Source organism: Manduca sexta, chromosome 20 (genome assembly GCF_014839805.1).
Source record: "Manduca sexta isolate Smith_Timp_Sample1 chromosome 20, JHU_Msex_v1.0, whole genome shotgun sequence".
In the NCBI taxonomy this organism is placed as follows: domain Eukaryota; kingdom Metazoa; phylum Arthropoda; class Insecta; order Lepidoptera; family Sphingidae; genus Manduca; species Manduca sexta.
This window is the reverse complement of record NC_051134.1, coordinates 9,057,043-9,081,262: the sequence shown is the minus strand read 5'-3', so window position 1 is coordinate 9,081,262 and position 24,220 is coordinate 9,057,043. Positions and strand designations below refer to the sequence as shown.

At 35.6% G+C, this 24,220-nt stretch overlaps 1 protein-coding gene across 1 annotated transcript; it reads left to right on the top strand.

Moving 5' to 3' along the window:
• Positions 1 to 1,169: 1,169 nt before the first annotated feature.
• Positions 1,170 to 24,219, top strand: LOC115448137 (phospholipase B1, membrane-associated). Its single transcript, XM_037440814.1, has 7 exons — positions 1,170 to 1,416; positions 17,700 to 17,955; positions 18,178 to 18,347; positions 21,002 to 21,218; positions 21,322 to 21,467; positions 22,134 to 22,302; positions 23,552 to 24,219. Exons 1-7 carry the CDS (start codon positions 1,339 to 1,341, stop codon positions 23,722 to 23,724), a joined length of 1,209 nt encoding a protein of 402 aa, XP_037296711.1. The 5' UTR covers positions 1,170 to 1,338; the 3' UTR covers positions 23,725 to 24,219.
• The last annotated feature ends 1 nt before the right edge of the window (position 24,220 follows it).

Here is a 24,220-nt window from a genome sequence, read left to right as displayed (position 1 = left end):
TTTTTTTAAGCGGGAATGGTAAACTGACCCTGACCCCACTGCACCTGATGGTAAGTGAAGTAGGGTCCAATAGTATGTCGACTGACGAGAGATCATTATCCCTCGGCAGTCGACAATTATGCCGGCCTGTTGGAACCGAATATACACAGGCTAATTTATTTTTAATTCTATTTATTTTTCAATTGCTTTAGTAAGATATTATAGGTACTTAAATTTCTACAGTGGCAATATAAGTCTTGAAACTTGTCTAGTTTCAAAGTACATAATATATCTTTGGAAAGGCTTCATACCCCATACATGATACCTTTAAACTTTGTTAATAGCGTCCTTTATGCTCAAACATTGTTAATTTATTACAAAAAGGTTGAATAATACGTTATTTACACACATTACGTTCAATTTAGGGTAATTGAATTGATAATTAGTGTATGAAATGGCCAATTAGTATACATTCGTATTTCCGCTCTCTGATTCTCGCCGATCATGAGTGATTTTTTGTATAGATGACTATTTTTTCTTAAAAGTCACGGAAAGCATTTGTTTTGAGACGCATAAATAAGTGTTCATAGTCACAAAAAAAAATTGAGAAAGAACTTAACAGTAGGTACTTAGTTTTAAAACTTTAATCACGTTTATAATCTTAAAAAGCAAATAATCTCTTTGAAGTGTTGGTATGTTCTACAGTGACATTTAATAAATAATCTTGGACATCTTAAATATTTGTGGATATAAAAATTAAATTATGCGTCAGTTTATTAAAGCTTAGCTCAACGATAAGTAAATACTTTACTTGTCAATATAAAATAAAGAGAAATAAGCTTGAGATGATTTAATTTATCTAAACTAATATTTTGAAAGAAAAAATATTTTTTGTACAATAGCTTGTACCTAATGAATAAATTCAGGATAATGTAGCCATTACCTCTGAGAGCTATATATTCCACGTATGAGCACTAATGCGGACGGTGCCGAGATTTTTTTTTGAGGACTATGTCAACTCTATAATGACTTAACAAAAAACGGCCATTGACAGTAATTGATCTCTTCACACAACTAGAACAATATTCTATAATAAAAATATATTTTTTTATCAACCTGTAATTAAACATGCGGGCCGCAGTCTAGGGGACAACTCCGCGTAAGGTCAGCGTGCAAGTTCTAATCTATTGTGCAATATGAGGCGCGCGAGCCACCGCCGCGCATGCGCGCACATTTTCCCGCCAAACTCGCGCCGCGTCCAGTCGCGTTAAAAAAAAGTTACACAAATTAAAAAATGGCATATTTTTGAATTGATGGTGTTTGTGGAATTGTGTGGTGTATCGTGATGCGTCCGCGAAGATGTGGCTGGCGCTCGGTCAACTGTTGCTGTTGACTGAATTAATTACTGCTAATAATTTCACCTTTTTTGACGATGTGGTGAGTGATTTCAAAGTCTATTATGTCCATAATATTTTATTGAATTCAAATTATTCTTAGAATTTTATTAATGTTTTAAATTTATTTAACAGAAATAATATTTAAGTTTACGTACGAGCAATGGTAAATAATGTGTGTACACGCCTATTTAAAAATGCAATAGACCTCTAATTAATGTTTAATACAACACTAGAAAATTTATAATTTAACCGTACTTTTAAACTATAATTTTTATTTCTACTATAATGAAGTGAATATTTTGTATTCCTAAGTCCCTAACCAGAGCATTTCACAATATCGAACAGAATTTTTCCATGACTTCCAAACTAGTACTTAAACAAAAAATATTATTAAAATTGATTACTTTCATCATAAAATAAGGCGGATATAATTAGCAACAATATTATTTATATGTTTGCATAAAAACATAATTTCCTTTTATTTATTAATTATGCCTTAATCGACATAACAATCTACAATATGTTGTTTAAAATATTCGCAACATATTATCTAATGCTTAATTTATATATTTGGTAACATATACCGTTATGTTACGAAATATATGAAAAAAAACGAGGCCGTAAATGAATTTTGTTCCAAAAAGCTAGTAATGAACACAAAAATGTAATGGCTTATGGCAGAGATTATTGGCTTAATGTTCTAAATTTAAAATAACGATGTAATTGCGTTTATATTTGTTGTTTTATATTTTACCTAGAGATAGTATGTCATAGAGATTAGAACTTTGGCTGCTATAATTTCTCGTGTAGGTATTATCGTTTGTCTGAAAACGTGGACAAGTAGATATTAAATCAAAGCATGAATAGCAAACTATGCAACGTCATCTAAAAATCGTAAAATGTGGAACAGTCCTCAATAATGCGCTCTTTTCTACCTGAGATATGATCAAAACAGCGTCAGTTACTGGAATATCTATACACCTACATTTTGAACTTTGCATGCACAAGCCATGCCTAGAACTTACGACGCTACCGTCTTGATCTAACTGGAATTTTCACCACATCCCACGAATTACCATTATAAGTAACCAGGTTTCACGAACTGTAAAAGTTAAAAAAACTAGAAATGCTTCCAACTATCCAATTGAAAAGTATGGATCACGGGTTCAAGCAAGTTGCTAAAATCTACTTAGACTTTTATTAAAAACCTAATAATTTGTTGCGAATTAGATTTGTCAATGCGAAAACATTTCGCCGTAATGACGCATTAGTACCATGTAAAGTAAAAACCATAAGAATTGCCATGACTCAAACATTGTTATAGTAAAAACCATGTTGTTACCACGATACGAACATAATAATTTTTACAAAAATAACAGTAACTGACTGTTACTGTCAATGAAAAAACTAGCCGTAAATCTAAAGCGAGATTTAGGTTACGAAGAATACTTGGAGAAGTTGAATTCTGCAAATGATTTTGACCGTGTGAATAAAAACGGCAAGCTGTCTTCTGCAAATTTTTATGCTTGCAGGAACTGTACTAAGTCGCGTGTGTATAGAATTATTAAAATATTGACGTATAAATGCATCAGACTATTGCTGCAAGAACTTGCTAGCATAAACTTAGCTTTACAATACTCGATGAAAATAGTAAATCCACTGGAAAACGTCCTTACTTCTAGATGTTGCAAAATTAGACTTAAATTATGTTAGAGGTCAAAGCGCCTTAATGAGTCATTTGACTATGACATTTTTCGAAATCTATCACAGATACCGGATCCACACAGCGTATTGTGCAATATTCATTGATATTTCGCTGAATTAGTCACGATTGGCGACCGGCTGATACGGAATAAATATTATAAAAAAAACTATGTAGTAACTACATCCAAATTTACCACACAATATAGGTATACTTTCCCATGCCCTATAAGGTACTAGTTACTAGCTCCCGAAAGGTTTCATGCCCATAACACCAAATCGAAACAAAAATTTGCGGTCTCACAAATTTGTCGCTGGGATCAAATCAGCGGCCCCGATACGCCTTTCATCTTTCACATTAATATGCAAAATCGATTATGTTAGAAGGCTAATAGATTCTGTATGCCGCAACAATGCGTCTCATTTTGATGTTATGTTTGGGCACGATACGCGAATAACCTTACTCTACTAGAACGCAATGATAGCCTTGACTCTACGTGGAATTAATAACATCTTTCTGTCACTATTTTTGTAATCAAAATATAAACATTTATAGAAAAATATTTTCACTGCTTGAATTTATATTGTATGTCATTAATACATGACATCGACAGTCGATTTTTGACCTCTGGACAACCGTTAGTTTTATATAGGTTTATATATCTATGGTTTAAATTCTTGTCTGGCATACTTTGAACCGTAATTTCCATACTCTACTTTTTATCATTTGATTTATATTATCTTATAAATTCGTCTAGTTTAGCTACAACTTCACAAATAGTTGGTGTAAAGAAGACACGTAAAAATAATATTGTATAGCAAAATTTTCTCAAACTATTGCTTCAGCTGTGCGTAAAATTTTATTATCGTGCAACATGCATGGTAAACCAGTTTTAAACTAGTCATCGTATTGTTCATTGCTAGACTAATTTGTAGTAAATATACTCAACGAAACACCCGATTTCGTTTAATATTTAATAGATAAAGCAGAACCAGTGCCAATAACAAGAATAAAGATGATTTTTCATAAACAAATGTTAGAAGTATTTAAAGTTGCAAACTCTTTTAATGACTCAAAAATAATGAATAAATTGATAGAGTAGCTATGTATATGCTCTGTTGAGCTTTCTATATATGAGATAGCTCTCGGCCCTCCCATAAAAGTAGTAATTATATTGCTCTTCGTGAGATCAAAGAGTTTGTGAGTAGCCCAAATGTTCAGCCTGAAAGCTATTTTCCTTGAAAGCATGTGTGTGTATAGCATCCACGATACCTCTATGGGAGTTAATCGGGTTCAGTAAAACAACGATATATACAGCCACAAAAATAACTGAATAATTTTATATTTTCTAGCTTTTGTGTCTATACCAAAAATTTTGTTTTCTTTACTAATATAAACTTTTAACTTTTAGATGAAGAAAAAAAGCGTATTACGATAAAAGACTATTTGTAGAAGCGTTTTTAAATTTTCAATTTATTCAATTACTTTGGCGGCTGACTGGTACACCAATATATTATAGGGAATATTATGTACATCAATCACCAGGATTCAATTAAGTGTTCACCGGTTACATTGCTACTCACGGTACTTACATAGACCTATTTTCATAGATAGTAATTAAGTTTCATACACCATCATAATGTTTACATTATATTGAAATATCACATTATAAGGCTGATGTTACATCACAGTTAATGGTACTTAACTATTTCGAAACTATTATAGGCATGCAGTTTGCAAAAGTACACCCGCCTAACATAGGTGCCGTCAGATCGTTATTATGATTTATTGCTTTGTGCACGACTGACAAGCCACTGGCTGTATGCGCGACTTCCTTTGCTTTTTTCTGGGGCGATAAGTTTATTAAGTTGCTCTTTTTTATGTAAACTAACATTTAATTAATTACAATTATTTTTTACAGCAACATTAAATACCTGACTCAAAAACTTTTTTTGATTTAACGTAAGAGCTATATTTATGCTCAGAAAAGAGGTAAAGCCAATGTTTACAATAGAGTATAGCTGGTTGTTTTTTTTCTCCCTCTCATTGGCAAGGCACGAGGTCGGAGGTACCTTATATGAAGAAAAAGGTAGAGTTAAGAACAAGAAAGGATTTTGTAATAGAAGTGTCGATATGTTAAAATTCCCGGAGAAGCGATAATTGTTATTTAACTCAATACAAACGTACACTTTCTTTAGTTTATGTGTAGATGACAGCTTTACGTTTATTTTTATTGCGCGCTTAACGTTGCTTTGTTCTTATAAAGGTTTAGGAAGTTTTGCAACTTGTTATGTCACATTGTGAATTTTATGGATGGAAACCGCCTTTTATGCCTTGTCACCTGTTAGTATTATTTGGTATAGAAGCGGTTTGTTTTACCGCCACAACGACGTAGATGCTAGCCATCCAAATTTGCGATAGCAGTTTTACGAAGAATACAATTGTTTGGAGTTAAAGAAGTAACAGAAAAAATAATGTGTTAAATGACCCGCTTGTTCATTACATTATAGGAACAGGTATCTAGTATATTATAAAAGAGTAAATTATAGTCGAAAAAAGCATCTTTAGGAGCCTTTGGAGTGACAAACTGTCAAAATGGCGGTAGAGGTTTTAAGCCCGGCCATTCATGACTATGAATAATGCGTGGTATAATTGTCCATATGAATGATAGTTAACGTTTGGAAACCTGCTTATTTAATAATACTTTAAAAAATCTTGAAGCAATGAGAACACTATCAACAAAATATAATTTGATCACACACATGATTAGAAGAAACAGGTCCAGCAAAACAATTTTATAAAGGCTGATATTAATAGACATTATGTCGAAATTTTGTAATCATGAACTTGTAGATAATGAGTTAAGTAATAACAAGGCAATACAGTACTGTCAGTGCATTAACACCGTTATATAATATTGATAGACGGGTGATATTAGCGCAAGCTTTAACGAATTGGGACTTAAGACTAATCCACACTACGTATTGTAAAGGACGCTCGAGACGCTCTCTGTAACAGGTGTATAGTTCACTATTTGCGATAGCATTGCAGTGTAAAAGAAATTAGATATAAACGTGCGTCCACAAGGCGTCTTAGTTGCGTTTGAAGTGTTTAGAATTTATCGTGTGGATAGACCCTGACCCCCTTATTCATAAACGTTTTTTATCTAAGGACGAAGTAAAGCTGTGATAACAAGCCTGTTTCTCAGTGCCCAACGGCACTGAGAAATAGACATAGGGCCGTTGTGATTGGTTATTATTGTTGTATTTCAATATTAGCCAATCACAACGGCCCTACGTCTACGCACTGCGAAGACTGCCATGCCGTCAGCACTGAGAAACAGACTTGTTATCACAGCCTTACTCGGTCGTTATATAAAAAACGTCTATGAATAAGGGGGTAAGTGTATCTAAAGGATATTTAATTTGGCATAACTTTTATAGAAAGTACTAGATGAACCTATTTTTATCAGAGAACTCTAAGCAAATGGAAGTAACAATAAACACAATGCAAAGATGACGTCTTTTTTGGCTGTATGATTTTTTGCCTTATGGCACCTGCAACGACAATAACAACCAACAGGTGTTATCTTCATCATGTCAGTGAGTATTATATTATTCTTATTTCTTTGGGCCAGTCTGCGTGGCCCCGAGCGACGACCCGGCAGTGAACTATAAGATGCCGACGCTACAAATATTTGTTCCGGATTTTCGTGCTGTGGGAACGAAAGTTGAAACAAACCATACAAGATTTGTATCTGTAATTTTTTTCCGTTTTGTAATCTAGGAAACGATTGGTTATCCGAGGCTATTGAAATTAGAAGTCCATAAAATTGACGTGTTGGTTGGAGGATCAAAGTTTTGTCTAATGTAAGACCGATTCTAAATTTTATTTCTTTAAAAGTGGATATAATGTATGTAGAGATGGTTAATCACTGTTGATGATATCATTATTACGGGAAATTCAAAGTGTAACCAAAATTTGGTCCACAGCAACTTTAGTACCTCTTCTTTCCTATAAAGTCGAAAGCGTGCATGATTCATCTGGTGTGTTTTTCTGATCTGTGATCACATTATCATGTGACCTACATAGGTGTAAGTCGATATTGAAATAACTTGACCGCGTTCTAACTAATGAAGAAGGTTCTAATTACTGGTGGTAGATCTCTCATATGTGAGAGTCCGCCTAAGTAGATACCACCACAATGTCTATTTCGGTCACCAAGCAGCAGTGTATAGTTACTGTTGTGTTACGATTAGAAGGACATAGTGTAGCCAGTGTAACTATTGGACATAATGAGACTTAACGTCTCATGTCTCAGGATGGCAAGCGTAGTGGAATACCAAACAATACTTTGTAATTCAAGGTGTTGGATGGTGTTTCTACTGTTTATGGGCGGTCGTATCGCTTACCATCAGGCGAATGGCAAACTCGTCTCGTCATTCAAAGCAATAAAAAAGGGTGCTAATCTGCCAAACACCTCACAACCTATTAGTGTAATGAAGCTCGCAATAATATATCATTATCCCGCGGCTATAGCTTTCTCACGCTGTCTACGAAAAAACCGCGGCAAAGCGTTCTTGGGGGAACTGTGAAACTATTGCAACGAATTTTGACTATTAAGGTTGGAAATTTTGGTCTGTCTAATTAAGAAATTGTGTTCTCTGATGTAATTGAATGTACGTAAGAATTTTATGATGAATCGTTAATGCGATTATGAAAGATTTCAAGGGAAATGTGCAATGGAACTTGTAAAGCAAAATGTAGTAACTTTGCATTGGTTGTAAAAATTATTGTATTGTATCAAAATATCCACATGTAAGGCTCTATTTCCCGATGTTAATAAGAATGGACCCACAAGAACAATAATTTGTTACTTGGGATATATGAACGGCGTGGTCAAGTCAATATGGATGGATGACCACGGAGATTACCTTTATAATACGACTTGCTTGTTCGTGGGTTCGGTCGCGTGAATGAGTTTCCCGGGATAAAAAGTAGCCTAAGTTCTTCCTAGGGTCTAAAACCATCCCCATATCGAATTTAATCGAAATTCGTTTGGTAGATTTTGTATTTATCGCGTTCAGGTAGACCAGCGCAGCGAGGACATTGTTTGATAATAGGTGAGGACATAAGAATACAAAAGATATACTTTCAAACCCTACGATAACGCTAACACACTTCTGCAAGTGCAGTCGTGGGCAAAGCTAGTTTCGTAACAAAACCTTCGCTATAAAACAAGTTTAGGGCTTACACGCGGATGCTGCTATTAGCGCCAATGTGGAGCACGAAGGCAGGCCGGTATCGAACCTGATACGGCCCGGAGCTGTGCTTATGTCATAATCGTTTATCTTATACAACGCACCCATGGGGTCAATGGACTGATACCACTTTTAATTGAATTTGCAGACTGTATGTAATTTTTTGTCTTGAGGTGTTTTTTAAATGGTTTTTGTTCAATAGTTAATTTATCTAGCTTTTAATTTGTTGAATAGACAAGATATTCTTTTTCACTATTTAAAAAAAATTACAAATGCGAACGAAGTTTAGTTTTATATTATTATTAATTCACAAAACTATAATACTTATGTTCTCCGTTAATATTATTTTTTATCAGAGTGTTCAATCTGTATTTTACACGTAAATATGTTATTTGTTTTCCAGCGCCCGCTATTTCCAAATCGCGCAATAAATGGTCACATTAGTCCATAACATACGTGAAGAAACGTTTAAAAGAGACTGCAGATATTCATAAGCCTTTCTCTGAATTGTCAAGGTCGGCCGAATTACATTTCACAACATCTTAGTTAGAAGGGCATCGGGATGTGAACATGAGTGTTTGCGCTTGCAAAATTATTGTTATGTCAATTAATTCATAAGTGCTTCGGTTAACTTCACTTTGATAGCTTCCTACTATAAATGTTTATTTTTAAATACCAAATGAGGCTGTGTTAATTGAAGTTATGAAAGATTCAAGTCTTGTATATTAACACAATTGCAACGATGTTGTGGAATCCAAGTATGTTTCCCTTCAAAATATTGCAAGACTTCATCAAGTGGCGTCCCTTATGAAAAGCGATAATTTCTGGTTGGGAATACACTGTATCTATCTTGGGCAAAAATGCGATTGTTAAAATATCACAAATTAGATACATAATAGATATAAATAAAAAAATATAGTGCTAAGCTTTAAGGAATATGATTTTTTATATCAAGGCAGTGACACTACATCTGATGGTTCCTAAGTGGAGAGAGATTCAAAACCCAGACACTGTCATCTGACGAGAGATGATTAAATAACCCCAAGCCAGTCAACGTAAATATGCCGGCCTGATATGTCTACCTGGACAACTTGATCGTTTGCCGCCTTATTATATACAAAAACAAAACATACAAGGTGTCCGTAGGTACGTTTTGATAATTTACAATAAACGGTTGTAGGAAATGGTTTATTTTGAACACACAGATACTTAGATTTGACTTATATGTATATATGTATAAGAAGGTATATTACACATCAACTGGTTTGTAGTAAAATGTGAATGATGTACCCTGCCATTGAAACAGAAGGTGCTCGAATGTTCGCCAAACGATACTTTATTACTTATTTCGAAACAAATTGCATTGAGTCGAGGTTTAGAATTAGCATTATACATTTTTATTGATCGGTCATCTAAACCAAGTATTTTATTATTCTTAAGAATGGACTCAATATTTACATTCGACAATGACACGTGACAATCTCCTTTTAAAATTAGATCTCACTTCTATTATTGCACTAAATTCATCGACAAAACCTTATAAATTGAATCATCATAGAAAAATTGTAACATATCGCAATCACTTTGCAATTTCTGACTATAGAAACCGCAACGGTGCGGTCGCGGCGAGTTAAATCGCTGCTAAAGTGGCAACACTTAAGGAAATTATCCCGGATAGGCTTACATCACTAACTAAGGACGCAGAAACGGAATAAGCCTGATCTTCCTTGCTTAATTTAGATTACAATGACTTAACTTCACACTCGCTGCTCGATCTAGGGGTAGCAATTGTCTATTGTAAGATTCTTCTACTAATGAACCCCAATTCTACCTAAACAGTAGCGATATTTAGACCACTGGTACATTTGAACTATAAAGCATGTATAATCTTGTAATGTATATATACAAAAGTAGCAACTACATTAAATTTAAATAAATAATCATATTTATTTCAATTTAATGTAGTTGCTCCTTTTTTTTGTAAAAAGTACGCTTTAATGATTTATGTATAGTTAATATTAACATTGGTGTTATTTTTTTTTGTCAATGCATGCTGTGACATCTCAAATGTTGTGCATTTTAAGCCTATTATTACTGCTTTATTTTATTGGAGCTCGTTATAATGTAACAGCTACTGGTTGTCCTAATTTTAAATAAATTATTCATAATAATATTATAATGTTAATGTCAAATTATTATTCATCAAAATATAATTTAATTAAAATATCCTTTCGCATTCGCTAGGGATTTATTTATAGTCGTAATATGACCTTGTTTCGTAATCAATTTTAAGTTATTTTTGTAGTGAGGGCTTATTACCGAACGTTTACTTTTCAAGTCCGTACCTTGCTCAATACCGAAAGTAAGCTCACATCGTATCTAAAAATAACTGAAAAGTGTTATGCAAATATCTCGCATATTTCTACAGAGCTGTTGTGTTTACTTTCGCAAATTACATATTAGTGGTATTTTGTTTGCATGGATATGAATCGTTTGTAATCTTATCAAAAGGCAGGATCAGACTTATTCAAGCCATGTTCCCATAAACCAATCGAGTGTTAAAAAAAATCTAAGTAAGATTACTCTCTAATACTTTTAAGAATCTACAATTTAACCAGTCACTGTTTTAACCTGAGGTGGTTTTGTCACCACAGATAATAGAGAGATAATATTTTTGTTGGTTGGCAACCCAGAGGGGACGTCAACATAGCCCGCCAACTGACCATCACCGCTCTATATCGTTTATATCTTCTTTAAAATTCTATGTGTTGAAACTCGGAGATACCAATAGCTTCCCTAGATTTAAATATACCTATCTGTGCTAATTAATTCATAGTACACAACGTCAAAAGCCCAGACCTTTTAGCCCTTAGAAGTCAGGAAGTAGCTTATCACAATTTACATAGACATAAAATTCTTATTAACAAATTAAGTTTTGATTGTAGCTTTCTTTCGCACGAAACAATACCGTGTCCAATGACAAGCCAATTAATCGACAACAAACATTATTCGGTTATCTAACGGCGTGACGATTTCCGGGCCTGAGTTTCCAGTCTCATCAGCATCCAAAGTCATAACCCCTGTTTCAATTTATATGCAAAGATTTTACCAAGATCTTTACCACAGAATAACTTATACGCTTCATCAACTAGATTTGTGACAAATAGACACGACAATACAAACCTTAGAACAGTATTTTTCATCTTCACTATCATGCTTAGCATTTCTATTGCACCTGATGATAATTGACTTTATTTATTGATAGGAAATACAAGGATTACAAAATAATGGCATCTATCAAACCACCATTACTTTAGTTCAAATAAATATTTTACTGGATTCACGTTTTCGTATGCGAGGGGCCGTTTAAGTAGGCATTTTTGCAATGTCTATTTCTATCGACAAGCCGTGTTCGTACACTGCCGTGTTTCGGATTGAAGGTAATTGTAGCCAGTGTAATTACTAGCTATTATGAGGCTTAACATTTTATATCTCATGGTGAGGAGTGCAGTGAAGTGCCACGCAGAGGAGGCCTTTGGGGCAAGCGATCCGGGCAACCGTCCGAGCCTCGCGCGATGCCTTGGAGCACCTTTTGTTACGATCTTACCGATAAAACTGTTAAAAACTCTCCCGAGACCTCGCGTCGTTTTTTTTTGGCTTTCGCCTAGGGCCTCGCATCGTTTAGGGCTCGTAATTCAAAGTTCTGTATGGTGTTGCCTGTTCAAGGGCGGTCGTATCACTTACCATTAGCGGGATGCTCATCTCAAAAATATAAAATATCGACATAAGACATTGCATCCTTGAATATTCTTGTATTTGCCGATGTATACCAATGTCATCAGTATGTTACTGATGAGGTGATGTTGAGATTAACGTGCAAGAGACCCTTGCAAAAGCCAAGTATTGAGGTCACGTGTCTAGATTTCCTCGTCTGCGTTTACTCACTAAATGCCAATAAGTTGTATAACCGTACGGCGTGTAATCAAACATTAAAGAATTAAACAAATAGTTCTCACTATTGTTCGCTTTTCACACGACTTTATTGGTATTGCTTGGGAATCGTTTATTTTCTGTTTTTGGCTATTGTTAGCATAATATTTATATTGCAACATGGCAGCGAATTTATACGTCGTTGGTTTTTTACAACAGAAAGTATTGTTCGATCAATTGTTGTTCGACTGCCCATAAACAACAGCAATATCACACAGAACATTGATTAGAAAGGTCTCTATGGCACTCTAATTAATTCCTACATAGCATAAATTATACTGTTTCAAATTTGAACACAAAAAGCTTAAGTAAGCCCTACTTGGCACCAAGAATAGACTTATCTGTGTGATACATGATGAAAGCCAGGAATAGAATGACCAGTGTCACTTATCCGTGATGTAAGCCAGTATAATTACTAAGTATTATGAGACTAACAAAGAACACATAGCAACGACCCCTATGCAATGCCAATGTGAGGATAATATATTCTCTGCACTAAATAAAACGTTCGTACATTATTGTAAAAAATATAATGATTAAAAAAATTAATGTAAAAGTAACAGAAAACTTCGAATCGCTTTGACAATTTTATTTTGAACGTTTGAATACGTTTTTAAACCGGCCAGCGCTTTATGCAAGTGTAACGCCAAAAGTATAACAGACCTTGTCCCCGTGCAATATTTTATTATGTTCTTAATTCAAAAATTTAATGAAACTACTATCTCAAGAAATTAACGTAAACAACTTACTCTCATTTGGTTTTGTTAAAACGTATTTTAAAGTAGATATAAGAACATTTGGATTAAGGCTAAATTAATATTCTTTTCATAGTTATCATAAGCCTCATGATTACTACGTAAGCCTTTTGTTGGGGGAAAGGTGACGAATTATCTTTTATATCCCTCCAATAAACTTTATCGGTACTTCGATTCTATAGAAAGGTTACAAAGGTCGACAGATTTAATAATCGAATAGCTTTATATGGCATGCTTAATATCGAAGTAATAAGTTTTTTGAGAATGAATTTGTACTCAACGCAGCAGTAATCGATTGTTTTGAAATCGGAAAAGTAATTTGGAATCGATTAACGCGGTGACACAGGATCAATGGTGTTAAAGGCTTTAGAGGTTACTTGTGATTGAGGTTGTATTGACTATATAATATTAACTTTTAAGTACAATGTTTCCAGATTTAAATATGCTGATGGTTTGTAGAGTAACATTTTGTCATCCATGTTGTTACTGAAGGGTTGATAGAGGATCTGTAGGTTCACCTTTTTACCATCTTTGAACATTGTCATTTTCTGTGTTATAACTACGAACTCCGGTCTATTTTGTTAAAGTCTTAATACATTTCAGATGACCAATGAATATATTTTCTTGTATTTTATGAAATGGTGCGGATGATATGTGTACGCTAAATACAGTTAATTTAAAAATGCTGATTAAAAACATCTTAATAGCCACCATTCAGTACTACACAAAACCGAACAGCGAGTTTTCGCTTCACGGCCATCATTAGCAAGCTTTGCATATCGTCCTTGATCGAGAGTGTATGATTATAATAAATTACTATTTAGTTGTTACCATCACGTATATGGACAGACAGCCGAGGACGAGGTCGCAGTAAATCGTTGGGTGCAAGCCGATTTGAAAATATTTAGGAAAGACCTATATTCAGCATATATTCATTCAAAATTCTCTGGTTATTTTGTTAAAACTAGCTTTTACTCGCAGCTTCGCTGGCGTGAAGGTGTTTTCCGAGATAAAAGTCCCGCTTTATATTTTCCCGGGATAGAAAGTAGCCTATAACATTCCCAGGGTCTTAAATTATCTCCATACCAAATTTCATAAAAAGCCGTTCAGCGAATTTTGTGAAATCAATGACATTCAGACAGGCAATAAAGGGGACTTTATTTTATAATATGTACAGATCAAAAAGGGACCCGATTTTGTATAAAAGAAACATTTGCTTCTTCTTTCTATATCCTGCAAATTGTCTAAGATCCTAATATATTTAACTCGAAAGTTATTGCTTCCCGATATCTGAGCACAGTCAAACGGCAAACAGTAAGAAACGTAACACGTTCGCAAAACTATGCCGGCCTACGTAATTTGCTGGTATTAAATTTATTACAGCAACTAAGAATATCATAAAGTTTTAGATTTTTCTCATGAATATGTAGAACGGACACGTTTGTATTGCGTAACAGCTTGAGAGCAATGTTATGCGTTTGTTGACATACAGTTGTATCTTTAGGTAACGATTCGACCACTTTTGATGGGTCAATTGACCTCCCTAAAATTTGGGCCACATGTTTTCTGCTTAGCCGGGCTCTTAGACGAGCGATGACACGCTGTATGGAATTTTATTATAAAAGTATTGTAATAGGAGAAAATGAATAAGAATTTTATCCCTAACTTAAATGTCCGTAGTTATATAATTGATCTACGAGTGTTATTCAGAAATAATAGTTATTAGTCTAATAAATTGTTTTGACGTATCGTAAGTGCAACATTGTTCGCTTACGTAATAAATAAAGTATTTAATTACCTATTATTTAATGTTTATATTCTATTTTTAAATAAAATTTTAAGAATACCGCAAATTAAAAAAGTTATTCATAAAAATATGTAGTAATAAAATCACTTGCCTTCCACTGCCGAAAATTGATTAATTATTGATAAATCAAAATAAAAAAAAATTGCTATCCAATTTCTTATTCCTAAATCCTTCACCAACAACCCACGTTACTTTACGAGCTGCTAATTGGTCGTAAAACGCGTCAAATCGAGCGTTTCGTCACCCGCCCGTCTGCATCGCTCGTACAGCACTTTCACGAGCACACAGCGTGAATCACAATCATACGCCATTCGTATTGGCAACGCGATTACTACTCCATCGTGACACCTAATTGATAGGCTGGGGAATGTTAAGACTGATTTGGTTAGGGATTTGTTATGCTTATAAGGATACAACGCGATGCGGGCACGGAATTAAGCTGTGTTTCTGGTAGGTATGTATAGAATAAATGTTGTAGTCAGTCGGACTAACGTGTCAGAATGATGAGCGCAGTATAGAGGACAATCCTTTTTAATACAAAGTTTTTATTTTTTTATTTGGACTCTGGATGTAGGCCGCTTTCGACAGGTCCATCTGGAAATCTTTAGGGGAGGCCTATGATCAGCAGTGGAGTTTATGTGGCTAATGATGATGATGATAATTTATTTACTTATGCACATAAACACCATAACAGTTACAATAATAAAGCAATGGTTGAGTTTGCAACCTGCAGGAATTCGCAGAAGTGGTCCACAGGTGTATTGAAACCAATTGTTAAAATGAATACCTACTTTGTCTATATTTTTTTAGACAAAGTAGGTATTCATTTTAACAATTGGTTTCAATACACCTGTGGACCATTTCTGCGAATTCCTGCAGGTTGCAAACTCTATCCAACTAATCGTATATAATGTTTAGCAGTCGTATGGCCTGTGACATGGGCGCAAACCTTAAACCAAAGTAAGATGGTGTTGTTTACGAGCGATGCTTATTACCAAGCGAGCGGATTGTTTATCTCGCCGTCCAGTCAACTATTTATATTAGATACTAATGAGAAATAATTTTATAGCTTAATATAGGTATCAGGATTGCAACCTAAAGCGATACCCAAAAATCTGATGTATTTGTATAATTCAGCCTAAAAAACGTAGGCTCATGTTAAAAAAAAAAAAAAAAAAATAAAAAAAAAAAAAAGTGTTTAACTAGTGTGTTGGTCTATTGGTTACACCCCTGCTTATCCATATAAGAATAAAAAGGAGCAACTGCCGAAAATACTGTCATAAAGGACTGTGTTGACATGCCGGGGTCACCAGTTATAAATTCACTAAGATTACATAATTCAGGCGAATGTCTAGCGCTGGTTCATCTAATGTAAATGCGTAACTATTTCAAATATACAGACATTAAACAACTTACCTTTATGGTTTAAAACAGACGCAAAACATGTAATATAAATTATAATTAGCATAATTTAATTGAAATGCCTAAACACAGTTGGATAATGTGGGGCAAGTACAATAATGCAGAACAGTATCGCTCTGTATAATTTGTAGGTTAGATATGGACAAAAATGGCATACATAATATTTTCTTTAGGTAAATTACAAATTATATTATTTTAATACAAATTTAATAACCAAAAGTGCGGTGTATAATCTACTTTATAATATAATATATTAACAATATGGCTATCATACCGCTATAATATTGGCATAGTGTACACTGTAATGGTCTAACCACAGGTTTGAAGTTAGTTTAGGTCACAAAAACTGCAAACGTTACACAATATAACCAGATAATTTTATCATTCAGTAAATTAACGATAAATAAAAATAGCAACACTAGAGTTTCATGCCCATCATTCTTCAGTGGAAACTGCTTTCTGAACTGATGGTAAAGTTAATATTTAATGAAGATAAATATTTTTATTATATTATGGGTTCTAAATAAATCATTTCATTATTCAATAAGACGATTTTAAAATTTATTCAGTAATGTGCTATAAAGTATGACGTTTCTAAGATTCCGGCACAGAGGCGATCATTTATATGAGTTGTCGGTTTCTAAACTGACAAATTGGAATCAAGTTCTGGTTGAGACAATGATTTATATGCATTCTATTTGAAATCAGGCTCGCACAAATCAATTTTTGAGAACATTCGTCATTCTAATACCGTTATTGAAAAGTGGATTAAGATTAACAACTTTATATTAGATAGTAAGAGAACTACAATGTCTTCGGCTAAGGTCTTTATTACCACAATACGGTAAAACCACAAAAGAGACGCAATTCGTCATTATGCCTCGTACACTCAAATTTTGCAATGATGATGTACCAAAAACAAAAAAAACATTCCTTTTTTGAACACTATCATTATGTAAGGATTTGTATGCGGTGGGCAAAGTGTTTCATTGGAACGTGCGTGGTCTGCTGATGAGCTGGCGGTACGTGATCGTGAAATGGTAACCTTGGGTCATTCGTATGGTAATCATAAGGATAATTGTGGTATTGAAGGTAGTCTGGACGAAGCTAGTTAGAGCATTGTTGCTAGTTGCAGTTTCGCTAACGTGTTTATGGTTGCTTTTGGTTTTGGCTCATCGAATTTATCCGACAAAAGATGTTACGTCAGAAATAAATTCCAATCCCAAGCATCTTATACTTACTTACGTTTTTCCGAATACAAAACTTGTGCACATGTCGCCTATTTCAGAAATCAGAGACTTAGCAACTGAACCTGTTCATGTTAGAACGTAGCTCCTTGTAAAAGTGGTGATTAGAAAAAATAATTCACAATTTTATCCATTTCAGTGGAGAATCCGCTACCCCATGCGAAGATCGCACGTCCGTCGTCAGAGAGCCATACCACCGTCCACCCCATTCCCATGCCAGGACGCGATCCCGTGGGGTAGGAGCAAGAGTCGCCCCACCTCGGTGCACCGTCTGCGACCTGGTGACATAGACGTGGTGGCAGCGATTGGAGATTCGCTGGTAGCGGGCAGCGGAGCACTGGAGGAGTTCGCGCTTGGAGCCTTTGTGGAGTACCGGGGAGTCTCCTGGTGCATGGGTAAGGAAGCAAAGTTGTTAAGTACCACATAATTGAGTGGACCGATCCTGTGTATGTTATAAAGTAAGTTATAAAGAAGCCTTACGCCTTAAAATATTTAAAAGAAATATAGGGTTATTATTTTGTTCAATGCTTCTCATCTACTGAACTACAAAAAAATTCGTAACTAGGTCTGATCAATTTCATAATCATCATTAATTAATGCTTAACTAAATATTTCAGGCGGGGATGCATCATGGCGCGAGTTCCTGACATTGCCCAACATCCTGAAGGAGTTCAATCCAGACCTGCAGGGATACTCTACAGGCACAGGCGAGTGGGTGACCAGGAACTCCAGGCTCAACGTAGCTTTTCCAGTCGCCTCCGATGAAGATGCTCTTAAACAAGCCAAGGTAATAGGATTCCGTTATTCGCTACTACTTGGGAGTTGAACGGATAGTGGACCCAAGAGCAATACGCAAGGAAACCTCCATACTTGATAAGTTCTCTATTGAAATTTTGAGGGTGTGTAAAGTCTGCTATTGCCCTAAGCCAGCGTGTTGGACTAAGGCCTAATCCCTCTCTGTAGTAGAGGAGGCCCGTGCCCAGCAGTAGGCTAGTATATAATACAGGGCTGATATTATTATATATTATACTAGCTTCCGCTCGCAGCTTCGCCCGCGTGGATTTCGGACTTCAAAAATGGAGCCGGTCGCGAACGTTCGAGAATGTTCGTTTTACGAAGCTACTCGCTACGTGATTCGCTAGCCTCTAGGTGCCAAGCAAGCCGCCTGCCTGTGCGTTCGCGACCTTATATATATATACAAAAATAATCCTTATAGCATGATTCAGTATTCACGCGTGATGGCTTATTATTAGCGTATCTCATGTATAACATTGGTGTTTCTATACCGATTTTTTTGATTCTTTTTTATGGAATATGTAATAATGTTAACTTTTTTAATTAGGGATGACTGAGCTGTGTTATAAACGTAAGAGTAGACAAATATAATGGGAAGGCTTCGAACTGCCAAGCTATCGGGAGTTACACGTGTTATTGTGAGTCAACCATAAAAGATAGACATATGCTGTCGTGGGATATTTTTTACATAATTTTAAGGAGAACATTTCCGTCATACATGATTTCTGTGTAGCTTTAACCATTAAGGTTGCACACGCGACGGAAGCTTAAAAAATGGAGTAACTTCTCCCGTTTTCCCAACATTTCCCTTCACTGCTCTGCCCCTATTAATTGTAGCGTGATGAAAAGTATACTATAACCAGCACAGGAGTATGACAAATTATTGTACCAAGTTTCGTTAAAATTCGTCGAGTAGTTTTCGTTTCTATAACGGTTATACAGACAGACAGACAGATAGACAGACAGACAGACAGACAGACAGACAGACAGACAGACAAAAATTTTACTAATTGCATTTTTGGCATCAGTATCGATCCCTAATCACCCCGTGATAGTTATTTTGAAAATATATTTAATGTACAGAATTGACTTCTCTATAGATTTATTATAAGTATAGATATAGATAGATAGATAGATAAAGTCAACTCTATGCGACCTACTTTTACCATACATTTGCAAAGCCTAAACATCGTAGCTAATGAATCAAGAAGACCAAATGGCAGTAATCATTGTAATGCGCTCAGTCTCGTTACGTCTAGATTCTAAAGAGGTGAAAACGGACTATTGTCCAGCGGATTAAGGCCATGAAAATATTACATCACCTCCCACACAGGTGAGGTCAACTACGTGCTTTAAAAATTGTAATCTGATGGACCTTGCAGATTTGTGTGATCCATGTTTATCTTTATGAAAGGTACTACGCAACTATGAGCTTGTATGGGTTTGGAAATGTTGGTGTTGACTAAGATGTGTACTTCTGCATCTTTTCCTTATAGCTGATCGTTGTTTTTTTATAAATTTTACTCATATTTGAGAAGAAGGATTTCATGAAGTTAAAGTCCTGCAAAATTTAAACGCATACTTCGATACTGTGATTTCATCATATGAGTGCATCATACACATTTGGAATGTTGAAGAAGGTCTTATGTTTTAATTTGCAACGTTGAAATTTTCACAATTTCCAACAGTAATGCAACAGTTGTTCATAGTTAATTAATAGCAGCTAAAACGCAGTTTTCACAATATAAAACTGTATAAAATTACAACGAGGTATCCGTTTATGTTCGTCGACATGCGATCTTCGACATTGGCCTTCGATTTCTTTACGCATTGCCAAATTTTGAGGTCGATCACCCGCAACATATTAAAATAACTGCAAACCTCACAGCAGAAATCTAGTGATTGAGACATCTTTAATTAAACAATTAACCACACAGTATTGCTTTTCAATGTAATTTTAATTTCTTTTGATGTCGACATGAGAACATTTATTTCTATGTTTACGCCTATGTTCGACATTGAAAATAACTTTACTTATTTATTTGCGCTACATTTTTTTTCTTTTTACTTCCGATGTTTCGAAGACTTTGCAGCCTTCATGCAGTTCCCAACCGTGACTATGCAGGCTGCAAAGTCTTCGAAACGTCGGGAGCACATCAGCCCGCAGTTTTGAAACTAATATCTTTTACCCTGCAGACATATCTTACTCCTAGTTTCGAAAATCCCTCGTAATCCTCTGTTGTGATGGGTAGACTAAGCCTTTGCTCATTTATATTCCTTGGGATTTAGCAGATCACTATTTGTTATTTTAATTCTACCTTATCTATATATATAAAAATGAATCCCTATTTCTCTTGGTCACGCCATCACGCGTGAACGGCTGGACCAATTTCAGTATTTTTTGTTGTGTTTTTTATTGTCAGGAGAAGGATCTTATGAAAGAAATAATTAAGGAATTTGAGCGGAACATTAGGAAATTAAAGAAAAGTGAATTTTAGCTATTGACAGAATGCGCGCTGCAAATTCATAGTTAAGAAGGAACAACGTCTGTCGGGTCAACTACTATCTACCATAAAAAGCACCATTTCAATTCTCACGACAAATTCCATTACATATTCCACTAATTACAAATTATCAACCTTGCAGATAGTGGTAGCCCGAATGCGAGCTTCTCCCGACATCGACATTTCCCGTGACTGGAAAATGGTCACTGTCTTCATCGGCGCCAACGACATCTGCTCCGCAGCATGTCACAACCCTGTCTCCTGGTCCCCCGCGGCGCATGCGAGGAAGCTCGCGAAGGCCCTGGACTACCTCCACGAGCATCTTCCCAGGACCATTGTGAATCTGGTGCCGGTGTTAGGTAAGGTTTATAAAGATCAATAGGATTGTATTCTCCTATGACTTTTCTTTCATCAGATGTATCATTGCTTGTATTTCTCCTATGACTTCTTCTCTTTCATCAGATGTGTCAGTATCGGTCCGCGTGCTGCGTCCGATGATGTGTCGCCTGATGCACTCGCTGTTCTGCTCGTGCTTCCACCAGGGCGGGAACGAGCTCGAGGACATCGTGCGCATGTCACGACTCTATCAGAAGGCTGAGATGATGCTGGTACGTTCCTTCTGCTATTATATATAACATAATAACGTTAACATGCTAATGTGCCCAATCACAACGGCCCTATGTCTACGCACTGCGAAGGCTGCCATGCCGTCAGCTTTGAGAAACAGACTTGTTATCACAGCAAAGATGCAGTTTAGACAAATATCGTCTATGAATAAGAGGGTTACTGTTTCGTTTTATTTATTTATTTTTTTGTTTATAGAAACGCCAATAGTATGCATATTACTTACTCACTAATTACATTTTTTATAACTTATGACAGTTGTCATAACACAATATATTATCTGATATGTACACCCATAATAGGCATTTACAACATTCTCCACAGCAAGCATTTACAATTTTACAATTTAAAAGGTTTTAAAATTTTTATAGAGTAATTTTAGTCATCATACTGATCAATATAGAGAACTAGCTTTTGCCCGCGGCTCCTCTCGCGTAATAAAGTTTTTCCAGACGAAAGTTTTTGTTGTTATATGTAGTTGTCAATGTTCTTCCCGCTTAAACTATCTCCATACCAAATTTTATCGAAATCCGTTGGGTAGTTTTTGGGTTTATGTTCAGTCAGACAAACTCTTCAGCTTTATAAATAGTATAGAGGTATAAATAAGTTGACATCCCACATATTTGTTCTGATTTTCCTGTGTTTTCCAGGTGGAGAGCGGTCGGTACGACACCCGGCCCGACTTCACGGTGGTGTTGCAGCCGTTCATGCGTCTGTTCAACGCGCCGTTCCCCCCCACCCCCCCACTGCCGCTGGTCATCCACCAGTCCTACATCACCCACGACTGCTTCCACTTCTCGCAGAAGGGACACGCGCTCGGTGAGTACTCCATGTCCTCATGAGATGTTCAATAACACGGTCTTGGAATATCACTTTAGTTTCCAAAATGGTATTGAGCAGGAAATGTATGTTTGTATGTATATGTTGTCTATAATTATTTGTGTTAGCGTATGTTTATATTTATATAGTATATTCTACATATTATCGTATCTAATTTTTCATATTATGTTGTATCTTTCCTGCGGGAAATCACGGCATATAGGCCGGTCCTTTTGGAAGGCTTGCGTGGGGACATGGATCCAACACGTAGAGGCCCCTTTAAGATACATTACTCTAGTTGGGGTTTATACAACTTGCGAGTACTCTCTATGTCTGTAATTATGGAGGAAATACAGCCAAAGACAGCGCTTGCAAGTTGCAGGGACTATTGCAGAAAAGATGGGAATTATACTGGGTCTATGGATGGGATCTAGCTGGACTGCTTGCTGGGCTATTGATATATTATTATTATTTTTTATCTTTTTTACGTACGCCCTAAACTGCCCTGTCGACTACTTTTATCATTTCCATCTAATGGTTGTCTGGTAGACATCGCCTCGAGCGATAAGACCGCCATTTGTACCACCAATGTAATCTTTTCCACCGTCTGTATACAAATTTGTCTTCTTTTTTTTATATTTTCGATCTACAAAAAAGGTTTAAATAAATAAATAAAATAAACGAAAAGCTGCAGTTATAAATATTCATAGCTAAGACAGGATCGTCTGTCGCTAAGATAACCAATACAGTAGGTAGTATCTTCTTAAACCTTTGAAACACAGCTGAACATTGGCCTCCACTAAAATATTTTAGACCAACCTTTTATATGCCACTTACATCCAGAAACTTCTTGTGAACCTTCACGAGGATCTACCTTGTAATAGACATCTTACTTTCCCCTTCTAGTACCGTAAACTATTTGAACACCCCCGATAGAAAAAAAACCTTTGAAAACTAAAATTAAAGTAAATTGCTTTGAATGACGAGACGAGCTTACCGTTCCTGATGGTAAGTAATACCTAAAAACAGTAGAAACACCATCAAATTACAAAGTATTGTTTGGTATTCCACTGCACTCGCCTGAGACATGAGATGTTAAATCATGTCCAGTAGTTACACTGGATACTATGTTCAATCCAGAACACAATGACTACACACTCAGAAATAGACATTGCGGTAGTAAATCCAGGCGTACTCTCACATATATCTACCACCAATAGTGACCTTCCAACTTTAATATTTCTTCCAGCTGCAAACCTCCTGTGGAACAACCTGTTGGAGCCGGTGGGCAACAAGTCAGACAACGTCCCTCCGGTGCTGATGAGGTCGTTCCGCTGTCCCTCACCGGAGGCACCCTTCATCTTCACCCACAACAACTCCAGGCAGTTCCTCCTCACTGGAGTCCAGGAGGGAGCATTATGACATATAGAGGATGTCTAGTTTAATGTAATTGAAGATCGGTTGAAGCAGCAAATCGTTACTTGACATTTTTGAAGTGAGCTATTAATGCCACCTTAAAATTACTTAAGGGGCCGTTCAAGTATTACGTAATTCAATTTTTTTTGGATTTTTGCGTTACGTAATGCTTGAACGGCCCCTAAGCTACAACATTTAAAATCAAGAATATAGTAAATAGATAAAATACTATGTTTGTAGATAAAAAACATATTTATTCTTAACTTGTAATTGAAAAACTGCTTTTTAATTTTTTTTTGTAGACACTTTAGAACTGGTGTCTCTGTCAACGCCGTTGACTGAAATGTATTCGTGAATATGTAAACTATTTTAATATTATTTGTAAGTAGTTAGTTAGTGCCATCTGTTCAGTGCGTTACCAAATGAATGTACATAAACAAAGATAGTCAATATTTCTGTAAACTTGTAAGAATGGGTTACTATATTAAAGTATTGTAATTTT